Here is an 18,170-nt window from a genome sequence, read left to right as displayed (position 1 = left end):
TTGTTTTCATTTTCTAGTTTTGCATATTATCTAAGTCAAAGCCTCCGACTTTATGATTAGTGTTTGGACGATTAATCAGAAAAAAAAAAATCAGAACGTTTTGGGATATGAAAATCAGTATCGAAAAAATTTGCGCCTATTTTTCAATGCTAAAAACTATTCTTTTGCTTTTTTTTTTAATTTGATTTTTATTTTAAAAAAAAAAAAAAAAAAAAAAAAAAAAAGGAAAAGAAAAGTTCACTGCTTGTATTAATGATAAAATATTTGTTTTTAAATGACTAGCACAACTAAAATATATAGATAACCCCTCCCCAGAAGTTTATTTTTACGTTTGAGAAAATATCTGCACATTTAACACAGGTTTTTACGGTAATTAAGAAAAAATTAATTTTAGAGTTAAATATTTAGAGATTTATAAAAACATCAGAATCAGGAATTTAGTACAGAATTGGCAATTGTATTAGAATCGGAAAAAATATTCAAATCATCCCGTCAGTATTTATAATGCAACCGCTGGGACTAATTACTGTAATGTTTTGTGTGTGAAACGGCACTAACTCCATTTGGGTTTAACCGGCTTCCTCCAAGGGAGAAAGTTTCATGGGTGTATGGAATTCACAAGTGCTCCCCAATCGTATGTATATCCACAGGGAGAGCTGACAACATTAGTTTTTTTTTGCAACTCTTGCAGGGAAGTGTTAACGTCCTTTTACATACAGTGCCTGGAATTCCCAAATTGGTTATCCATTTTAGTAATGGCCAAGCTCAATGTAGCTTAACTTCGGTGATCTGACTGGAACTGTGTCAACATGATTATGCTGTATACACCTCCTGTAATGTTTTCACCAACGGTCAATCAATAGACATTCTTTATACGAGCTTTTAGCGCTCTCTTGTTTCACGCAGCTTTTTTTTGTTGAGAGACAAATAAATAGGAACTGCGATCACTGGAGACTTAGCTTAAAAGGCAGCCAGATAGCATTGAACTTCTTATCAACGGGAACATCGACGATAAACCTGTAAAGTGAGTCGGATTACTGTTCTCATCTTGGACATTATTCTCACAATGTTTAAACAGTTACGATTATCTCGGACTGTACTTTTTGTTTCCAAAATGTCAGTGTCACCTATTATAAATATGGTTTTTATCTTTTTTCTAGGATGTTCCGTTCAAAAACAAAACCATGTGGCATTCACTCTAGGTGGGTTAAGCCAGTTTCCTTCAAAGGAGGAAGTTTCTAGGCAATATTAAATTCATAAGCGGTCTCCAGCCACATGATATATCCTGGGACACATTAGGTTTTGCAATTTTTGCAGGAGTATTAATGTCCTCCTACATACAGTGCCTGATATTCCCAAATGGTCACTTATCTGGTACTGACCGGACTCAACGTTGCTTAACTTTGGTGATACATAGCTAATATATGGACACAAGTAAATGCATATTATCGTAAATGATTAAACTTGTGTGTGTGTGTGTGTGTGTGTGTGTGTGTGTGTGTGTGTGGGGGCATCTTACAATATGGATTTTCCAAATCTCCATCTATGAAAGGCTGAAGAATATTATTTCATTATATATTCATTAGGTGGGATTTTATAACATTTCCAGTAATTCCAGAGTGGGAAATTTATAGTACTAAAAATATGTGTAAGCATATATGAAAATGAAAAAAAAAGAGTGCGTGCATATATATATATATATATATATATATGCACACACACACACACACACACACACACACAGAGGGTGCAACAGAAATACCTCCCACATTTTAAACTTTCAATTATATGTTGCTAATGAACATATGCAAGTGCCAATGATTTTTTTCATTTAGGTAATAACTTGGCATTTTTTTCCAGATACCCTCATCAAGCAATATGGCTTGGACTGGTGCACGTTGTGCTTTTATTATAGAAATGTTTTTAAAGAATGGTGAATCTAACTGCAACACAGAGCGCTTTCTGAGTTCATTACAAGTTACAACGGCATGATGCTGTTCCAGATAGAAAATCAATACAGTTCTGGGTTTCAAATTTCAGGACTACAGATTCGGCACTTAAGAAAAAGCCATCTGTAAGATCTTGAAGCACTCAAACGCCAGACAGTATTCAACCTGTGAGACTTTATGTTATTTAATCCCCACACGTTCAGCTCATAAAAACATGGTTTGGCCTCAGGAGTGTCTGATCGAACAGTCAGAAGAATTCTACACACTGATATGCAGTTCTGTCCATACAAATTAATGATTGCTCAGAATCTACACAAGCGCAACTGGGAAAATCGCATGTTAAAATGTGGGAGATATTTCTGCCACACCCTGTGTATATGTGACGCGTTCGGTGAAAGAACAACACAAGTGCCAAAAGTTTAAATTTTGAGATTTTCGTCCCAAAACGCGTAAAATATCAAGGAGAATCTAATCACAAAAATAAAAATCATTGCTGAATTCAAAGTATTTATGTGAAAATAAGTGGTTGAATATTTCATATACGTCTGTGAAAATGTGGATACTTAAGACTATAGATTTTCTTTAAATTTAAACCTAATTATGTTCTATTTGTTTTGATTTTAACAGATTTGCAAATCAACAAGCACTAACATCATTGTTGTTCCATTAAGTCGAACATCTAAAAGTTTTAATTTTGTAAGCCACTTCAAATATGACTGGAAGAAAGTGAACAAGAAAGGTTGACCAATGGGAAAGAAAAACGGCAAAACGGAAGTGAACTAGTGGGGAAGTCAGTTCTTCAAAATGCATTGTAGAAAAGTGAAGGCTTCGAGAAGCATGTTCTTGAAAGAAAAAAGTTTCGTAAAATTAAGTGGCCTGGAAAATGCTCCAAACATTTAACTTCTTTTCTTTGTGAAAAGTATCAAGTGGCACTTACGTCGTTCTTCCACCGAACATGTCATATATAACTAATTTGATATAAATACAATTCGTACAGTATTTATGTCAGTATCAAGAATTCAAACAAAATTTGGCGTATTTGATCATTTCTAATACTTGTAATATTTTATCTTGTACAAGGTGACTCCTAAGTAACTCCCTACTCTAAAATAACTATAATTCATTCAAATGCTGTAATGTGTTTCTCAATTTTTGTGTGTATGTTACTTAATGTGTGGTAATTAAATCTAAGCTTTGTTTTCTTTTCAGGTCTGCTATATGAATTTGGTTTTTAATTTTGTTAATTTGTTAGAAATTTCAAAAATGACTGGACGTCTTATTGTACAAGAAAATCAGTTGATACCGTTCATGGCCGACTTGAAAAGAAAAGTCCATACTTTCTTCTCTTAGTCATAGAAATTACACTTTAAAAATATAGGAGTTATTTTAGAACAGGGAGTTACTTTTAGAACACCTTGTATTATACTTTAGATTATTCCAAAAAGTTTCATCATCAGTTCTCATATTGAAGTTAAAAAAAAAGACTAACTTTTAGTAAAATATAATAAGATTATTATTATATACACACACACACACACACACACACACACACAGTTAATATAGGAAATGAATTAAAAGGTGTGTTATTCTAATTTACATTCATGCTCTATTTATGCCAAAGTATTTTGTCTTTCAATTTTCATCATATATCCAATTACAATATATTACATATATATATATATATATATATATATATATATACACACACACACTATTATATTAGCTATAGCTGGGTTAATCAACGTTTGATAGTCTAAGGCTTTTCTTGTATATTTTAATAACAAAATACATGCTAAAATATTCATCAGTTTTGGGGTTATTAAAAAAAAGAAAAACTTCCACTCTTATTTTATATGGTATCTATCACTCTCACTTCTGTCATCCTCTGTTTATTTACAGTCAAAGATAATAAATATAAAAAAATTAGGAATAGTCCATTACAAATAAAAAAGGGAGATATCACCAGAAATAAAATTATTTAATTATTTAACCCACACATGCAAAGAGAGAGAAGCGGGGGTATAATTAGATAGTGAACAGAAGGAAACTAATTTTGGATTGTCTTTTTTTTATTTTTTTTTTTATTTAACTGGCTTGGAAAACTCACTTTTTTCTGATTTAAAATATCTTACTGAAGCTCAATAAATTAACTTTTATTTTTCTAGTAGACAATATGTGTATGTTCATATTTATATCTATATATGCATGTACATTCGTCTGTCTGTGAATAGGAGAAGGGCGGACTTACAGAATCCTGCCCCTCTCTTTTTCAGCAGATTATTATTGAATGGACACTAGTTTACCAGATTATATAAAAAAAAAAAAACTAAAAAAAAAAAATATTAAATATTTGTAGTGGGTGCTCAGTTTCTAATGCAACATTCCCGTAAATCGATCAGCCATTTGAGAACATCGCCGTTTTTAGGCCAAATTTTGCAAAGTTAGCTTTTTTTAAAAGCAGTTTAACTTATTTTAAAACACTTAATTTAAAAAAAGGCTAAACTAGCAACATTTGGCCTAACAACATTAAGCGGTTCTAAAATGGATGATCGATTTACTAGAACGTTGCATTAGAAACTGAGCACTCTCTAAAAATATTTAGATATTGACTTTCTTGTTCATTTTTTTTTTTTTTTTTAATAATCTGGTAGACTAGTATCCTTTCAATAATAATCTGCTGAAAAAATTGGGGGGTGGGAGTTAAAAAAAATAGAGGTGGGGGGCATGATTCTTCAGGTCTGCCAAGAGAGGTAGTAATAATTGTTATATAATTAAACTGAAATATTTCACGGATGCTTGTGCATTTTAGGTTTGGGAGACATTTTTATTTTGTTTTCATTTTTTTAAGAATTCCACTGAGAAGGCAAAAGGCAAGAGAGGCAAAAAAAAAAGTAACACATTCCAATAATGACTATTTTATAACTTAATTCTTACTTTAATTCATTACAAAAGTTTAATTTTGTACAAAAAAAATATGCATTTTCTTTATAAAAAAAAGAGTCATACTTTTTCATATAATGAACACTTTCATTTATTTCAGAATTTTCCTTTTTTTTTTTTTTAGAGAAGGTTTATTTTAAAAAAGTTTGTTTAAAAAACAAAAAAACTCATACGTTTTAAAAAATGTTCAATAAAACAAATGCTTGTAAATTATATTAAAATTTTAATTATTTTATAAAAACTAAAAATTTTATTTTAATTTAATTTCATAAATGTTCAGATAATTAGCATTTTATTTTCTGTTATTGCGTTGATTTAGTGTTCGTTTTTCTTTTACAAATAAGTTACGCGAAACTTTAACTTGTCTTCCCTTTTATTTATTTATTTGCAGACTGTTATCCTCAGGATTCCAATAATAAAATATTATCTCCCCTTGTTTTGAATGGAATTCTTCAAAGACAAAAACAAAAAACAAAAAAAATTTGTCCTCCAAACATAAAATGCACAAGTACCATTTCATAAGTATAACGACAACATCTTGATATAATGAAGTAAAAATTATAAATAAGAATTTGAGAAAAAAAGGAGAAAAGAAAATCAAGAATTTTAAAAATGGGTCAAGAAAAAAATAGTTATAAAAATATGAAAACATTAAATAATCAGATTTTTTTTTTTTTTTAATCATGAAGTTATAAAAAACAAATGAAAAAGAAAACATTAAAACAAAATGATTCAAAAGTTATGATAAAAAAAAAAAATGCTGTTTAATGATTGCCAAAAACAGATGATAAAATTTTATATCCTAATTGCATGTTTGCATATACGTAAGAACTCTAACTTTTGGTAACTTGTTTGTATTGGATCTAAAAGTGTGATGATTCATGTCCAGAATTCCATCTATACTAATAAAAAAAAAAAAAATTAAAAAAATAATAAAAAAGCTAAAAGAAAAATTTGTATCATGTACATACCTATGTCAAAACAAAAGTATCATATTCCAAAAATCATGAAAATTGATCAATTTAATTATTTTTACAAAGAAAATCATGTTTAAGCGATTAATGAAAATTCATAGCCATTACAACATAAATCCGTAAGTATAAATTACAGTAGAGTTTTCTTCCTTTGTTTTTTAACATTTTTTTTTTTTTCAAAATGGCAAGCGAGTCAGTCACTCTGTGGATACTCATAAAATTTGATGTCATTATTTAAAAACAAAACTTTGATCAATCTACGTGATTTTTTGGAATATGATATTCTCATTCTATCATGGTATGTACAGCATACAGGTTTTTCTTTCTTTTGTTTTCTAATATAGGGGGAATTCTGAACAAGAACTAAAATTTCTTGAGTACTTTGAAAAGTAGAGCAGTTATATATGACACAGGCCAACACTAACAAAGTTTTGAAGAGGCAAATGTGTAGCCAAAAATATTTGCATAAATAAAAATTTATACTAAACAAATGCATAGCTGATCTACTTACTTTTTAAGTATTATTATATAAACACAGTAAGGATTCACTGGATTATATATATATATATATATATATATATATATATACTTCAGAATAATAAAATGAAATATATCTACTGATATACAAATCCAGTGATTTTTTTGGTCTTATAAAATATTATTAGATGTAATATTTTATATAAGACAATCCCAGCCAAATAAAATTGCTCAATATACAAGATAGAGCAAATGAATTCATTCAATTGTATTCTTTGTTTTTAAACAATAAAAAAAATTCTGTATTTGAAGATTAACTTTTTCAAATAAAATTTAAATACATAAATTTTGAGATATATTACTTAAGATTAAAAGAAAGTATATAAATGTTGAGGCATATATTCCATAAATCATATTTCGAATTGTAACAAACACTAGGTTCAATGAAATTGAATTCCCACCTTTTAAACTTATATACCATTAGTTTTCATTCCAAAAACAAAAAAATAAAATGGAATCAATTCACACTCATAAAGTTTTTATTAATTTTTTTTTTTTTTTTTTTTTTTTTTTTTTTTTTTTTTAGGTAGACGCCTAAATTTTCATTATGCCTTACACGTGTTTCACTGTATTGTATAATACAACTCTCCAGAGACAAAGGTCTATTCCTCAAAAACTACTAGAAAGTTTAATATATGGAATGAAAAAATGAAAAAAAATTTTGAGATATAAAAGAAAATAATGTGACACATTTTGCACAAATTTTTTAATTCTATTATTTGGGGCGCAGGGAATCAATAAACATTGTATTAAGTGTTTATAAATGAACATTTTTGCAGACTTTACACAGCTGCATTTTCTTTTTCTCCTCCAAATTATTTTTTCATTTCGTGTATTAAGCTAACAGTTTTGGAAGAATATCTATTCGTCTCTAAAGAGTTGTTAGTGATCTTTTGCTATACAATGAAACATGTGTAAGACGTGATATAATGAAAATTTAAACATCTGCAAAAAAAAAAAAAAAAAAAAAACTAATAAAAATTTATGAGGGTGAATAGATTCCATCTTTTGGATTGTGGAATGATAACCAAGAGTGGGTGTATATATATATATATATATATATAATAAAATCAACTCAAAATCAAAACAGATCCAATCCAAGAGAGTAGATCTTACAGTGTTCAAAATCCGTTCAGACAGAGTTTTATAACAATAGATAATTAAAAAGGGTTTATCTTAACATTTTACTGCACTTTCATGGTAGGTCCAGTCATCAGAAGTGTATTCTTAGTGCATACATCTGTATACGTTTGAATGCGAACTGAACATTTTACTGCACTTTCATGGTAGGTCCCTTAACCTATTCATATTCTAACAATGTTTACTCTTCATGTTCCAAAAGTGATATTTCTGACAAAGAAGAATTAATGTTTTCTTTGGGTTGGAATCTATTCATATAATGCTTACTATTGACCGGTTTTTGACCTTGATGTAACATATTTTTTTTTTTTAGCATTAAGTGGCATCATGCCCTGTCTGGAGTGATTTTCATAAAAAAGAAAACTTTCAACGCTAATTTTTCAGATTTATTTTATATATCTTGCATCGTAATTAATAATTAAAAAAAAAAAAACTTTGCAAGCAGAAGTCATACCAAATAAGTGTGAAAGTTTAGCATTGGAAAAATTAACACAAAAAAAATGGTGCAACTGGTAAAGTTTTGAGTAATAATCAGTTCTAAGTGATAGTCTTTCGGAATTTGAAGGTTCAATCCTCGGTCCAGGCGATACAAAGAATATTAAAAATCACTTAAGACTTCTACCCAATCATGGCTGACATAACAAGGGAATTCTAACCCCATGTATAAAGTAAAGGTTCAGTTCAAAATTTCACATAGACTCCTAAGTTCAGCAAGACAAACCTGAAAAAGGTTGGAGGTTACATCTGAATAAACCAAATAATAATACAGGTTGGAAACCGGTTCTAGATAGTTTGAGCTTGCATTCAAATGTATACAGACGTGTGGATTTACCCTGAAACTGCAGTAAAGTGTTAAGATAAGCTTATTTTAATTATCATTGTTATAAATATATATATGTGCATCTGTGTGTGTGTGTTTAAACTTTGCCCCTTGCTTTCTGCAATACAAATGATGACTAAATCATTGAAATAACCGAGTTTCACATTCATAATAAAACAATTGTGCTATACACCATGTATATACACAAGGACTATCAATGAATGGTTTTAATTTTATAGGAGGGGAAAATGGTGGTGATGATGATGACGATGGGAGCTATTTTCAAAAACGATAGGCAAGATATGTGAATCTAGTTTCCAGTACAAATATATTGAATGAAAAGTTTATAATATACAAACTGCTTCTTTTTTTTTTGCTTTTTTTAGGTGTTACTACAATATATTTTTTTTTACAGTGTTTTTGGCTCTTATGCAGAATTCAATCTAATTAAAAAAAAAAAAAAAAAAAAAAAAACGAAACACAGAAAATGAAACAAAAATGCCATATTCCAAAAATCACAAATTGGTCAAGACTTTTTTTTTTTTTTTTTTTTTTTTTCAAAGAAAATAATTTTTTTTTTAACAATTTTCAGCAATTAATAGTATAAGGCTGATTTTAAAATATTGGTAGTTCGAATTGAGTTGTCTTCCTTTATTAAATATGGCGGATCAAGACAAAATGTTCTCACTTCATCAAATTTGATTTTCTTAGTTAAAAAAAAAAAGAATACTTGAATTCATACGATTTTTGGAATATGACATTTTTGTTTTATGACGAGTACGTAAATCATATACAATTTTCTGTATTTTTTTTTTTTTTTTTTTAATTAGATTTAATTCTGAACTCGCACCATTTTCTTTTTATTCAATTTTTTTTTTTCTTTTTTTTTTTTAAGCTGTGAATGATTTTGGCAATTTTTTAGTATTGGTTGATTATTGGGCGACATTAGATCCCCCCCACCGATCACATTTTGGACTGTTCATGGAAAGCAAGCAAGTAATGAATTTGCTATCCAAACGAGGTTGGGACGAATTAAGGTTGGGAGCCATGTGCTGTTGGAACTGAAGGCACAGGTATGGTGCAAGGCAAGGGAGAGACAAAAAAAAAAAAAAAAAAAAAAAAAAAAAAAGAATATAGCAGGGGTGAAAAAAGTGGATAAGAGATGGAGAGGCATAATGGTGGGGAGGGGTCCGAGAAAGATGAGAGCCTGATGTGTCATATCTTCATCCAAATCGGGTCTGAAGATTGTTGCGCATTCACACGTTGAATAAGAACTGCGCAGAGTCATTACCACAAGACGTAAATTCTCAGCTCTCTTTAAAAAAAAAAAAATAAAAATAAAAGCCTTGTTCCTGGGTTCGTTCTTCAGCAATACCTCCCTCACAACAAAACTGCACGGAAATCATCAGAACCTGGAATGGACTGCCGTCTTCACCATGGCCGTCTAATCTTTATGGCTCTCTACGAAGACACAAGAGTGTATAAAAAATACCGTTAATTATCAGAAAAGCTAACCCTTTACTTATCGGCATCACATGCAAAGCTAGATTGAACAACTGTTCAATAGAGATAAGATTTGGTTAAAAATAACAATATGGCGGTTGAGAAAAAAAAAAAAAAAAAAGCCCAAGTTGCAATAGATGTATTCTAATGAAAATTGCCTTTTTGATTTTTCTTCAGAAAAATAAAACAACTTCATCAATTTATGCGATTTTTAGAATATGATATTTTTGTTACAGGTACATAGAGATTTTTCTTTTTTGTTTTAGTATATAAATATAGAAAAAACAGAATTTATTTATTTTTAATTCCATTGTATTCCCCCCTCCCATTTACATTCGTTCCTCTTAAAATGGCAAAACCCATTAAATATTTAACTGCAACTCAGACATTTTTGTATTATTTTTAACCGTTTTATTAAACACTTATATCTAAAAATTAAATAAAACATTGGATTAAGTAAAAAAAAAAAAAAAAATTTTTTTTGAATAACACAAACAAGGGTTAGTAAAGTTTTGTTAGGTCTTACATATTTAAATATGTTTTATATATATTGTTGCACCTCTATGTTCTATGAACCTGGTATCCTGTACGAAACAGCTATCTTGGAATGTTTCTTTTCTGTTAATGGAAAGAATGTTTGTTTTTTTAAAAGGGGAGAGATTTGTGCAAAATATTGAAATATTTTCCACCATCTCGGATTTTACAAACAGTAATTTACTGAAAAATAGAAAAGTTTTTGAAGAAAATATTGCACGTATTGTCTTCCGTTTGGTCCATCTTTCACCATTCCAATGTTTTCCAGATTGCCTATAACTTTATTAGCGGAGGCTCAATGCAACTAATAAGGATGTAAGCGATGTGGGGAAAAAAAAAAAAAAAAAAAAAAAAAAAAGACTGAAATGGTGAAAGATTAAAAAAAAAAAAAAAACGAACATTGTCCACGACTCTTCCATTATGGACCAATCCTGGATATGACTTTAAACTATATCTGATGGTGAGGCCACAGCTTGTGGGCTTTGGGGAGTGTGGAGCCACCCTTTAATTGCCATTGCTTCCAGGTCCACTTTGACTCAGAGTGGTAGTACCTGTTAGGGTCCCAACTATGGGTCAAATAGAAATTGACTTGGAAAAAAAAAATAAATAAATAAAATTATATATTATATATATATATATATATATTTCTATCAAAAAATTGGGTAACTATTTACTTTAACTACAACAGAACACCAACCAATAATATTCAAACCGTTACAAATTTACCGTTTGCATGGTATTAACCACTGAACCCTCGCACTATTTTGTGCCAACTCACCGCCATCGTTTATGCTATTCTTACATGATGCATTTGCGCATGGACGTGCGTAGTAAGGTGACTCGTCACCTCGTGGAAGAATTTTTAAGCAGACATTTGAAATAAGTTTTCAAAAACAACAAAATGTGTTTCATTTTTCTGTGTTACGTAGTTTTTGATGCTTTTTAATTGATCTAAAAAGATTTAGTTTTCACGAGCGATTTACAAAAGCATTTTTGTTTTTGTTTTTTGAGGGGGTTATTCAATTATAAAACTTGTACAACATTTAAGAGGTGCTTCTGCAGTTTAATTTACCATTTTACCGTAAGTAATGTGCCGACACACCGAGCAAAAGAACTGTTTAATTTTCACAAAAATTCTGTTTACATTGGGGGGGGGGGGTAGAGCGGTAAAGGGGCAGGTGGGATGGGGTGTTGATGTAAACAGAGTTTTTGTGAAAAATTAAACAGTTCTTCTGCTCGGTGTGTCGGCGCGTTACTTACGGTAAAACGGTGAGGGGGGGGAACGGTAAATTAAACTGCAGAAGTACCTCTTAAATGTTGTACAAGTTTTATAATTGAATAACCCCCTAAAAAAAAAAAAAGCTTTTGTAAATCGCTCGTGAAAACTAAAATTTTTTTAGATCAATTAAAAAGCATAAAAAACTACGTAACACAGAAAAATGAACCACATTTTGTTGTTTTTTAAAACTTATTTCAAATGTCTGCTTAAAAATTCTTCCGCGATGTGACAAGTCACCTTACTATGCGCAACCGCATCATGTAAGAATAGCATAAACGATGGCGGTGAGTTGGCACAAAATAGTGCGAGGGTTCAGAGGTTAATACCATGCAAACGGTAAATTTGCAACGGGTTTTAAATATCAGATTCGTTGTCAGCGACCCCAAAAATCTATAAAAAAAACAAATTTTATTGGTTGGTGTTCTGTTGTAGTTAAAGTAAACATTTACCAAAAATTGTTCTTCAAAATTATTGGATTCGGCTTTAAATAACCTGAAAAGGGTTGATATGCCATAAAACAAAACAACCAACCAACCATTATGGGCCAGGCCTTTGAAGCTATACCATTCATGGACATTAAGAAGAGAGAAACAACAGAACCAGGTACTCGGACATGAGTGGGAGCTGCTGCCACTGATGACAGCCTTATTAAATATGTATATATATTTATCAAAATAGTTTAGAGATTGTGGATAACTGCTAACAAAGTTATATTTTTTTTTTTTTTTAAATATCCCAAGCATCATTTACATTGTTTTTTTTTTTTTTGTAATACACAGAAAGATCTAAATAATAAGCGTATACTACTACTTCATCACCATCATCATCATCATCATCACTACCTAAAAAATAAGAGTTTATTAATAACAATCAAATTTTACAATATTCTTTGGAAATTTGCATTCAATAAGATTTTTAATTACCTAAAATGAAAGTTCTTTTGTGTTTTTTGAAAAAAATTTTTCAAAGAATGCTACCAAGTGAATCCTCAGAGAAATAAGGCATATACCTCACCTGCTATATATATATATATATATATATATAAAGTACTTTTATGGTTAGGAAACTTATGCAACTTTTCCAATTACAATTTCTGAAATATTAACCCTAACTTTAAGTTATAAAAAAAATGAAAATGTTTCACATAATGTTAATACTAACTGAATGTTCAGTGATAGCTTAGACATTTTCGGTCTGTTTTGTAAATCGCAATCTGAAATATGTGTGTTTGTATGGGTGCCTAGGTATAGAAGTATCAAAAGAATATTGACCCATATCAACGTCAGATTGTTAAAAAATCATTCCAACTCCAGAGTCTTGTAAAACTTGCTGATACCCAACTCTCAACTCGATTGGAGTTTCCTAATGAAGACAGAATCAGATTCAAGGTTAGTTTTTAATTACCAAAGTCTACAAGTATTTCTCCCCCGTGGATCAAGCTCAGAAAAGATGACATGTATCAGAACAGGTACTACACTTTGTACGTAATACTTAATTTGTTTTTTTTTTGTTTTTTCATTCTTTTTCTGCTACAAATCCAATAAAATTTTCTCCCATTTCAGTAACCACCCTCAGTTAACCCTAACCACCCTAGATCCGTACATAAAAAGCTTCATATGCAAATCTCTTCCAGCATTTCACTAACACAAAAAAAAAAAAAAAATTACAAAACGATTATAAAAGATAAATAGCTTTATTGTTCATATGTCCATACAAATTACACGTTTGGATTTCTTTATTGTTGTCTCCTTTTATAACCACCCCCATCACCATTTTCATTAGTAACATTTCTTCAGACGGATACACATTTACTGTTTCACCTCTTGAATTACAGCAGTTGGCTTTCGAAAGAGAAGTTGACAACAATAAACTGAAAGTTGAGCTTCAGAGTCACATGAACAAGACCAGTATCTGCAGGGACAATGGTCACGCCAGATAATCAAAAGCAACAAATTCAACAGTTCAAAGTTGGGAATGGAATTTTTGAGTAAATCTACTTCCCCGGGGCCACGTCAGGACATTGGTCAGCTAGTTATTTAAATAAACTAAAATGAAACTTTTTAATTTATTCAAGAAGTACAAATTTTTGGTGAAATATTTGCTCATGTTTCTGCATTAAAAACTTTTGCACAGACTAACAGTTGACGACGGCCACTGACATGCATAACAAGTTGAATAGCGAAACAAGTACGATTCATAATTGAGAATGGTCATTGTTGCTGTTGTTTCATCCATGTTAAAAATAAATATTTTCTTCGTATGTAAAAAATAGCAAGAAATTACAGAAAAGAATTTGGGAACATTATCAGAATTATTGATTTTTCTGCAAACATTTGACGAACTTGTAAAGTCTGCATATACAAGGTGCCTTCAATAAGTTTCCAGACTTTTTTCATATGGGCACTTTTCTTGATAGTGCACACATGAAACTCTAGACCCCTTTGAAGTAATCTTCTCTAACTGCAATGCACTTGTACCGTTATGACTTCTGGAAAGCCCCTTGTCTGAATATGTCGATGGCACTCGTCACAGCCAGTTTCATCTCAATTGTCTCATAACAACAGCCTCTAAGGTTTTCCTTGAGCTTAGGGAATAACCAAAAGTTACAGGGAGCAAGGTCCAGACCTTGCTCCCTATACTATAGGGAGGGTGAGGAACTGTCTTGATCCCCATCTTGATCAAATAGTTTGTGACAAGGATGGATTTGTGAGATTTGCACAAATCTTCCGCATCTTCAGTTCCTCACAAATAATAGTGTGTACAGTTCCCATACTGACATCAAACTGTGCACTTATTGTCTCTATAGACACACGATGGTCCTTATCTTTGAAATTCTTTATTTGGCCAATCAACTCTTCTTTATTCCTCCCACATCTCATTATCCCTCACAGACTCCCTGCTTTCTTTGAATCTCTTATGCCACTCAAAAACTGATGCATGATTCATGCAAGATGGTCCAAAAGTTGTACGAAAGATTCCATACGTTTCTGTAGCATTTTTTCCAAGTTTTAAACAGAATTTTGTCGCATACTGTTTTTTTTTTAAAGTGTCCTCACGTCCAAATCGCATTTTTGAATTTCACCAGCTCTGACAATCAGGCTTTAGTGGGGTGTATTTCAATTTCTGCTGTAGCTGTTCATTTGAACCTGAAATCATAAAAATTGGTCAGTCATCTCATAGCAATAACATACTTAATTTTCAAGAGTCCATGTCAATTTTAAATGACTTTACAAAAAAGTCTGGAAACTTATTGAAGGCACCTCATACATGTGTATCTCCGCACCAGATTTCAAGAGTTCATGTCATTGTTCAACCAATGTCAGGGTGACCAGGACAGTGGTAGCACAACAAAGATCTCTTAAAGGCCAACTTCAAGAAATGAAGTAGGAACTGCCTGCCAAAAAAAGAACCATTTAAATAAATGTGCACTTATACTAGCAGGCCTACCCAGCATTGCCCAGGGCAAAAGTGTAATATATTTCTATTGAAACATCTCTCGCCCTGGTTTCTTCCCCCCCCCCCCCTCTTTTTTTCTTTGCTCAGCTCATTCCTTTCTCTGGACATGCACACACTTTTATAAATTACTTGAGGAATAGGTCCGCATAAGGGAAATAACTTCTTTGGGGGGGAAACAGTTACTTCCTTTTAGTTAGTACATAAAATTACTAGAAAGCATACACCTCCACAAAATAGTAGAAAGTGGATCTTGGGTTTACTTTCAGCAGTTGCATAATGTTTGCTTCCCTTATTTTGTCCTTTAGTCCTCACATTCCATGAGCGATGTTTCTGATAAAGAGGGAAGAGCTGCCGTTTTCTGGGTCAGAAACTGTTCCATCTAACGTTGGCAAGTTTTTGACCATGAAGTACTTTGGTTTGTTTTAGCTCCTTACATCAAATGGCTTCATGCTTTGTCTGGAGTAATTTCCATTTCCAAAAAAAAAAAAAAAAAAAATCATTTTTCCTAAATTTTAGATATTATTTATTCCGGGCAACTCCTATCAAGAAAATACCAATTTTGTGGATGTTTTTTTTTTAAATATATTATTAGCTGGATATACACACATACACACAGAGAACTTCCCTTTATACAACAGATGTGTTCACATGACACAAACAGTTAAAGCTTTCATATTATTGAAGCATCAGAGAAACTTTGAAAACATCAAAACTTACAAAAGATTTTGAAGAAAAAAAAAGTATTTTTCTTTTCTTTGTTTTGCAGCAAATAAATAACAGCTGTAATTTACTTTTGACAAGAACAATGTGTATTATATGTTCTGATGCTATACTTAGTCTGTTCCGTTCTCAGTGAGTGAAGGAGAAATACTTTGAGGTTAAGACAATTTTAATTTTTATTCCAATCCAGAGTACTCCTTTTTGAGGAGCTGGATTTTCGTCATCAAAAACCTACATTGCCTTCATGAGGAGGAAAGTAAAGTCGTCATCAACCTAATATGAGGGAAAAATGTTAAAAATCATAAACGTCTTCTGAAAAGTAATTTTTGCTTTTTCAAATATAAAAAAAAAAAAAAAACTATCGTAATTATTTGAACCTTTTTTCCTCGTCTTAGTCGACATATTCACAACGTTTCGGCCAATGTAACTTCTGACTTTCTTCAGGTATACCTTGTCGAATTTGAGATTCTTTGTTAAACTCAAAAATTTGGATAATATTTCCATTGTGTTCAAAAAAACTGATGTCAGGATCATCGAATAGCATAGAACAAGTAGACAAGTTCATTATAATTTAAACAAGTAGACAAGTTCATTATAATTTAAACAAGTAGACAAGTTCATTATAATTTAAACAAGTAGACAAGTTCATTATAATTTAAACAAGTAGACAAGTTCATTATAATTTAAACAAGTAGACAAGTTCATTATAATTTAAACAAGTAGACAAGTTCATTATAATTTAAACAAGTAGACAAGTTCATTATAATTTAAACAAGTAGACAAGTTCATTATAATTTAAACAAGTAGACAAGTTCATTATAATTTAAACAAGTAGACAAGTTCATTATAATTTAAACAAGTAGACAAGTTCATTATAATTTAAACAAGTAGACAAGTTCATTATAATTTAAACAAGTAGACAAGTTCATTATAATTTAAACAAGTAGACAAGTTCATTATAATTTAAACAAGTAGACAAGTTCATTATAATTTAAACAAGTAGACAAGTTCATTATAATTTAAACAAGTAGACAAGTTCATTATAATTTAAACAAGTAGACAAGTTCATTATAATTTAAACAAGTAGACAAGTTCATTATAATTTAAACAAGTAGACAAGTTCATTATAATTTAAACAAGTAGACAAGTTCATTATAATTTAAACAAGTAGACAAGTTCATTATAATTTAAACAAGTAGACAAGTTCATTATAATTTAAACAAGTAGACAAGTTCATTATAATTTAAACAAGTAGACAAGTTCATTATAATTTAAACAAGTAGACAAGTTCATTATAATTTAAACAAGTAGACAAGTTCATTATAATTTAAACAAGTAGACAAGTTCATTATAATTTAAACAAGTAGACAAGTTCATTATAATTTAAACAAGTAGACAAGTTCATTATAATTTAAACAAGTAGACAAGTTCATTATAATTTAAACAAGTAGACAAGTTCATTATAATTTAAACAAGTAGACAAGTTCATTATAATTTAAACAAGTAGACAAGTTCATTATAATTTAAACGCAATTTATTCCCGGCAGAAACCTTAAATTATTTGCAGAACAATATTCAGTGTCCAACAAAGACGCTATCTTGTCCTAGGTTCCCCTCTAGAACTTTCTAGTCTTATACAAGCATCTATAAAGGGCGATAACTCTTACTTTCTTTGGAGTTATTCCCTCTTTGATCGCTATAACAATTTCAAAATGAACCTTTCATTTAATTCACAAGAGATTGTTCTTGTTCTTTCAGTCATGATCAGATAGAAGTACCAATTTATGTTATTAGTTATTATTGTCTCTAGTAAGGATTGAACCCTTACCTTCCAGAAGACTATCGCTTAATAAATCTGCTGCGACCAGATTAGGCTGGACCTAAAACGCACCAAACATTGATGTTTCCTTCCCCTTTGCAAAACTCAATCATGTTCTGCAAAAACAATTTTCCCTTACAAAACGAACATTAAGAATGAAAACTTTTTCCAAAATTACTGGATTTAGCATTAAATAACCCGAAAAGGGTTGATATGTCATGAAACAAAACAACCAAACCTTAACCGATGTTTTAATTATTATACGGTTCTTGTCCAGAATTTCCCCTATTTTTAAAAAACAAAGATAAAGAAAAATCTGTATGATGTACATACTCATGACAAAACGAAAATATCATATTCCAAAAATCATAAATTGATCATGTAGTTTTATTTTTATAAAGAAAATCATTTTTAAGCAATTAATGGGAATTTGTAGGCATTACAACAAAATTCTTGCAAGTTTGAATTATTCTCGAGTTATCTCCTTCCGTTTCTTGAA

At 30.5% G+C, this 18,170-nt stretch overlaps 1 protein-coding gene across 2 annotated transcripts in view; it reads right to left on the bottom strand.

The window, feature by feature from the left end:
- Positions 1-9,144: 9,144 nt before the first annotated feature.
- Positions 9,145-18,170, bottom strand: part of LOC145259695 (heat shock factor protein-like) — a 166,938-nt gene continuing 157,912 nt past the window's right edge. The window contains exon 13 of one of the 2 annotated variants that reach the window (XM_080117369.1): positions 9,145-9,821. In XM_080117369.1, coding sequence (XP_079973495.1) covers positions 9,805-9,821 — 17 coding nt within the window. In that variant the 3' untranslated portion in view covers positions 9,145-9,804. The remainder of the gene's footprint in view (positions 9,822-18,170) is intronic. The other variant, XM_080117365.1, reaches the window with a different exon arrangement.

This window comes from Euprymna scolopes, chromosome 35 (assembly GCF_053919585.1).
Source record: "Euprymna scolopes isolate OS-2025 chromosome 35, ASM5391958v1, whole genome shotgun sequence".
In the NCBI taxonomy this organism is placed as follows: domain Eukaryota; kingdom Metazoa; phylum Mollusca; class Cephalopoda; order Sepiida; family Sepiolidae; genus Euprymna; species Euprymna scolopes.
This window is presented reverse-complemented; position numbering and strand designations above follow the sequence as displayed.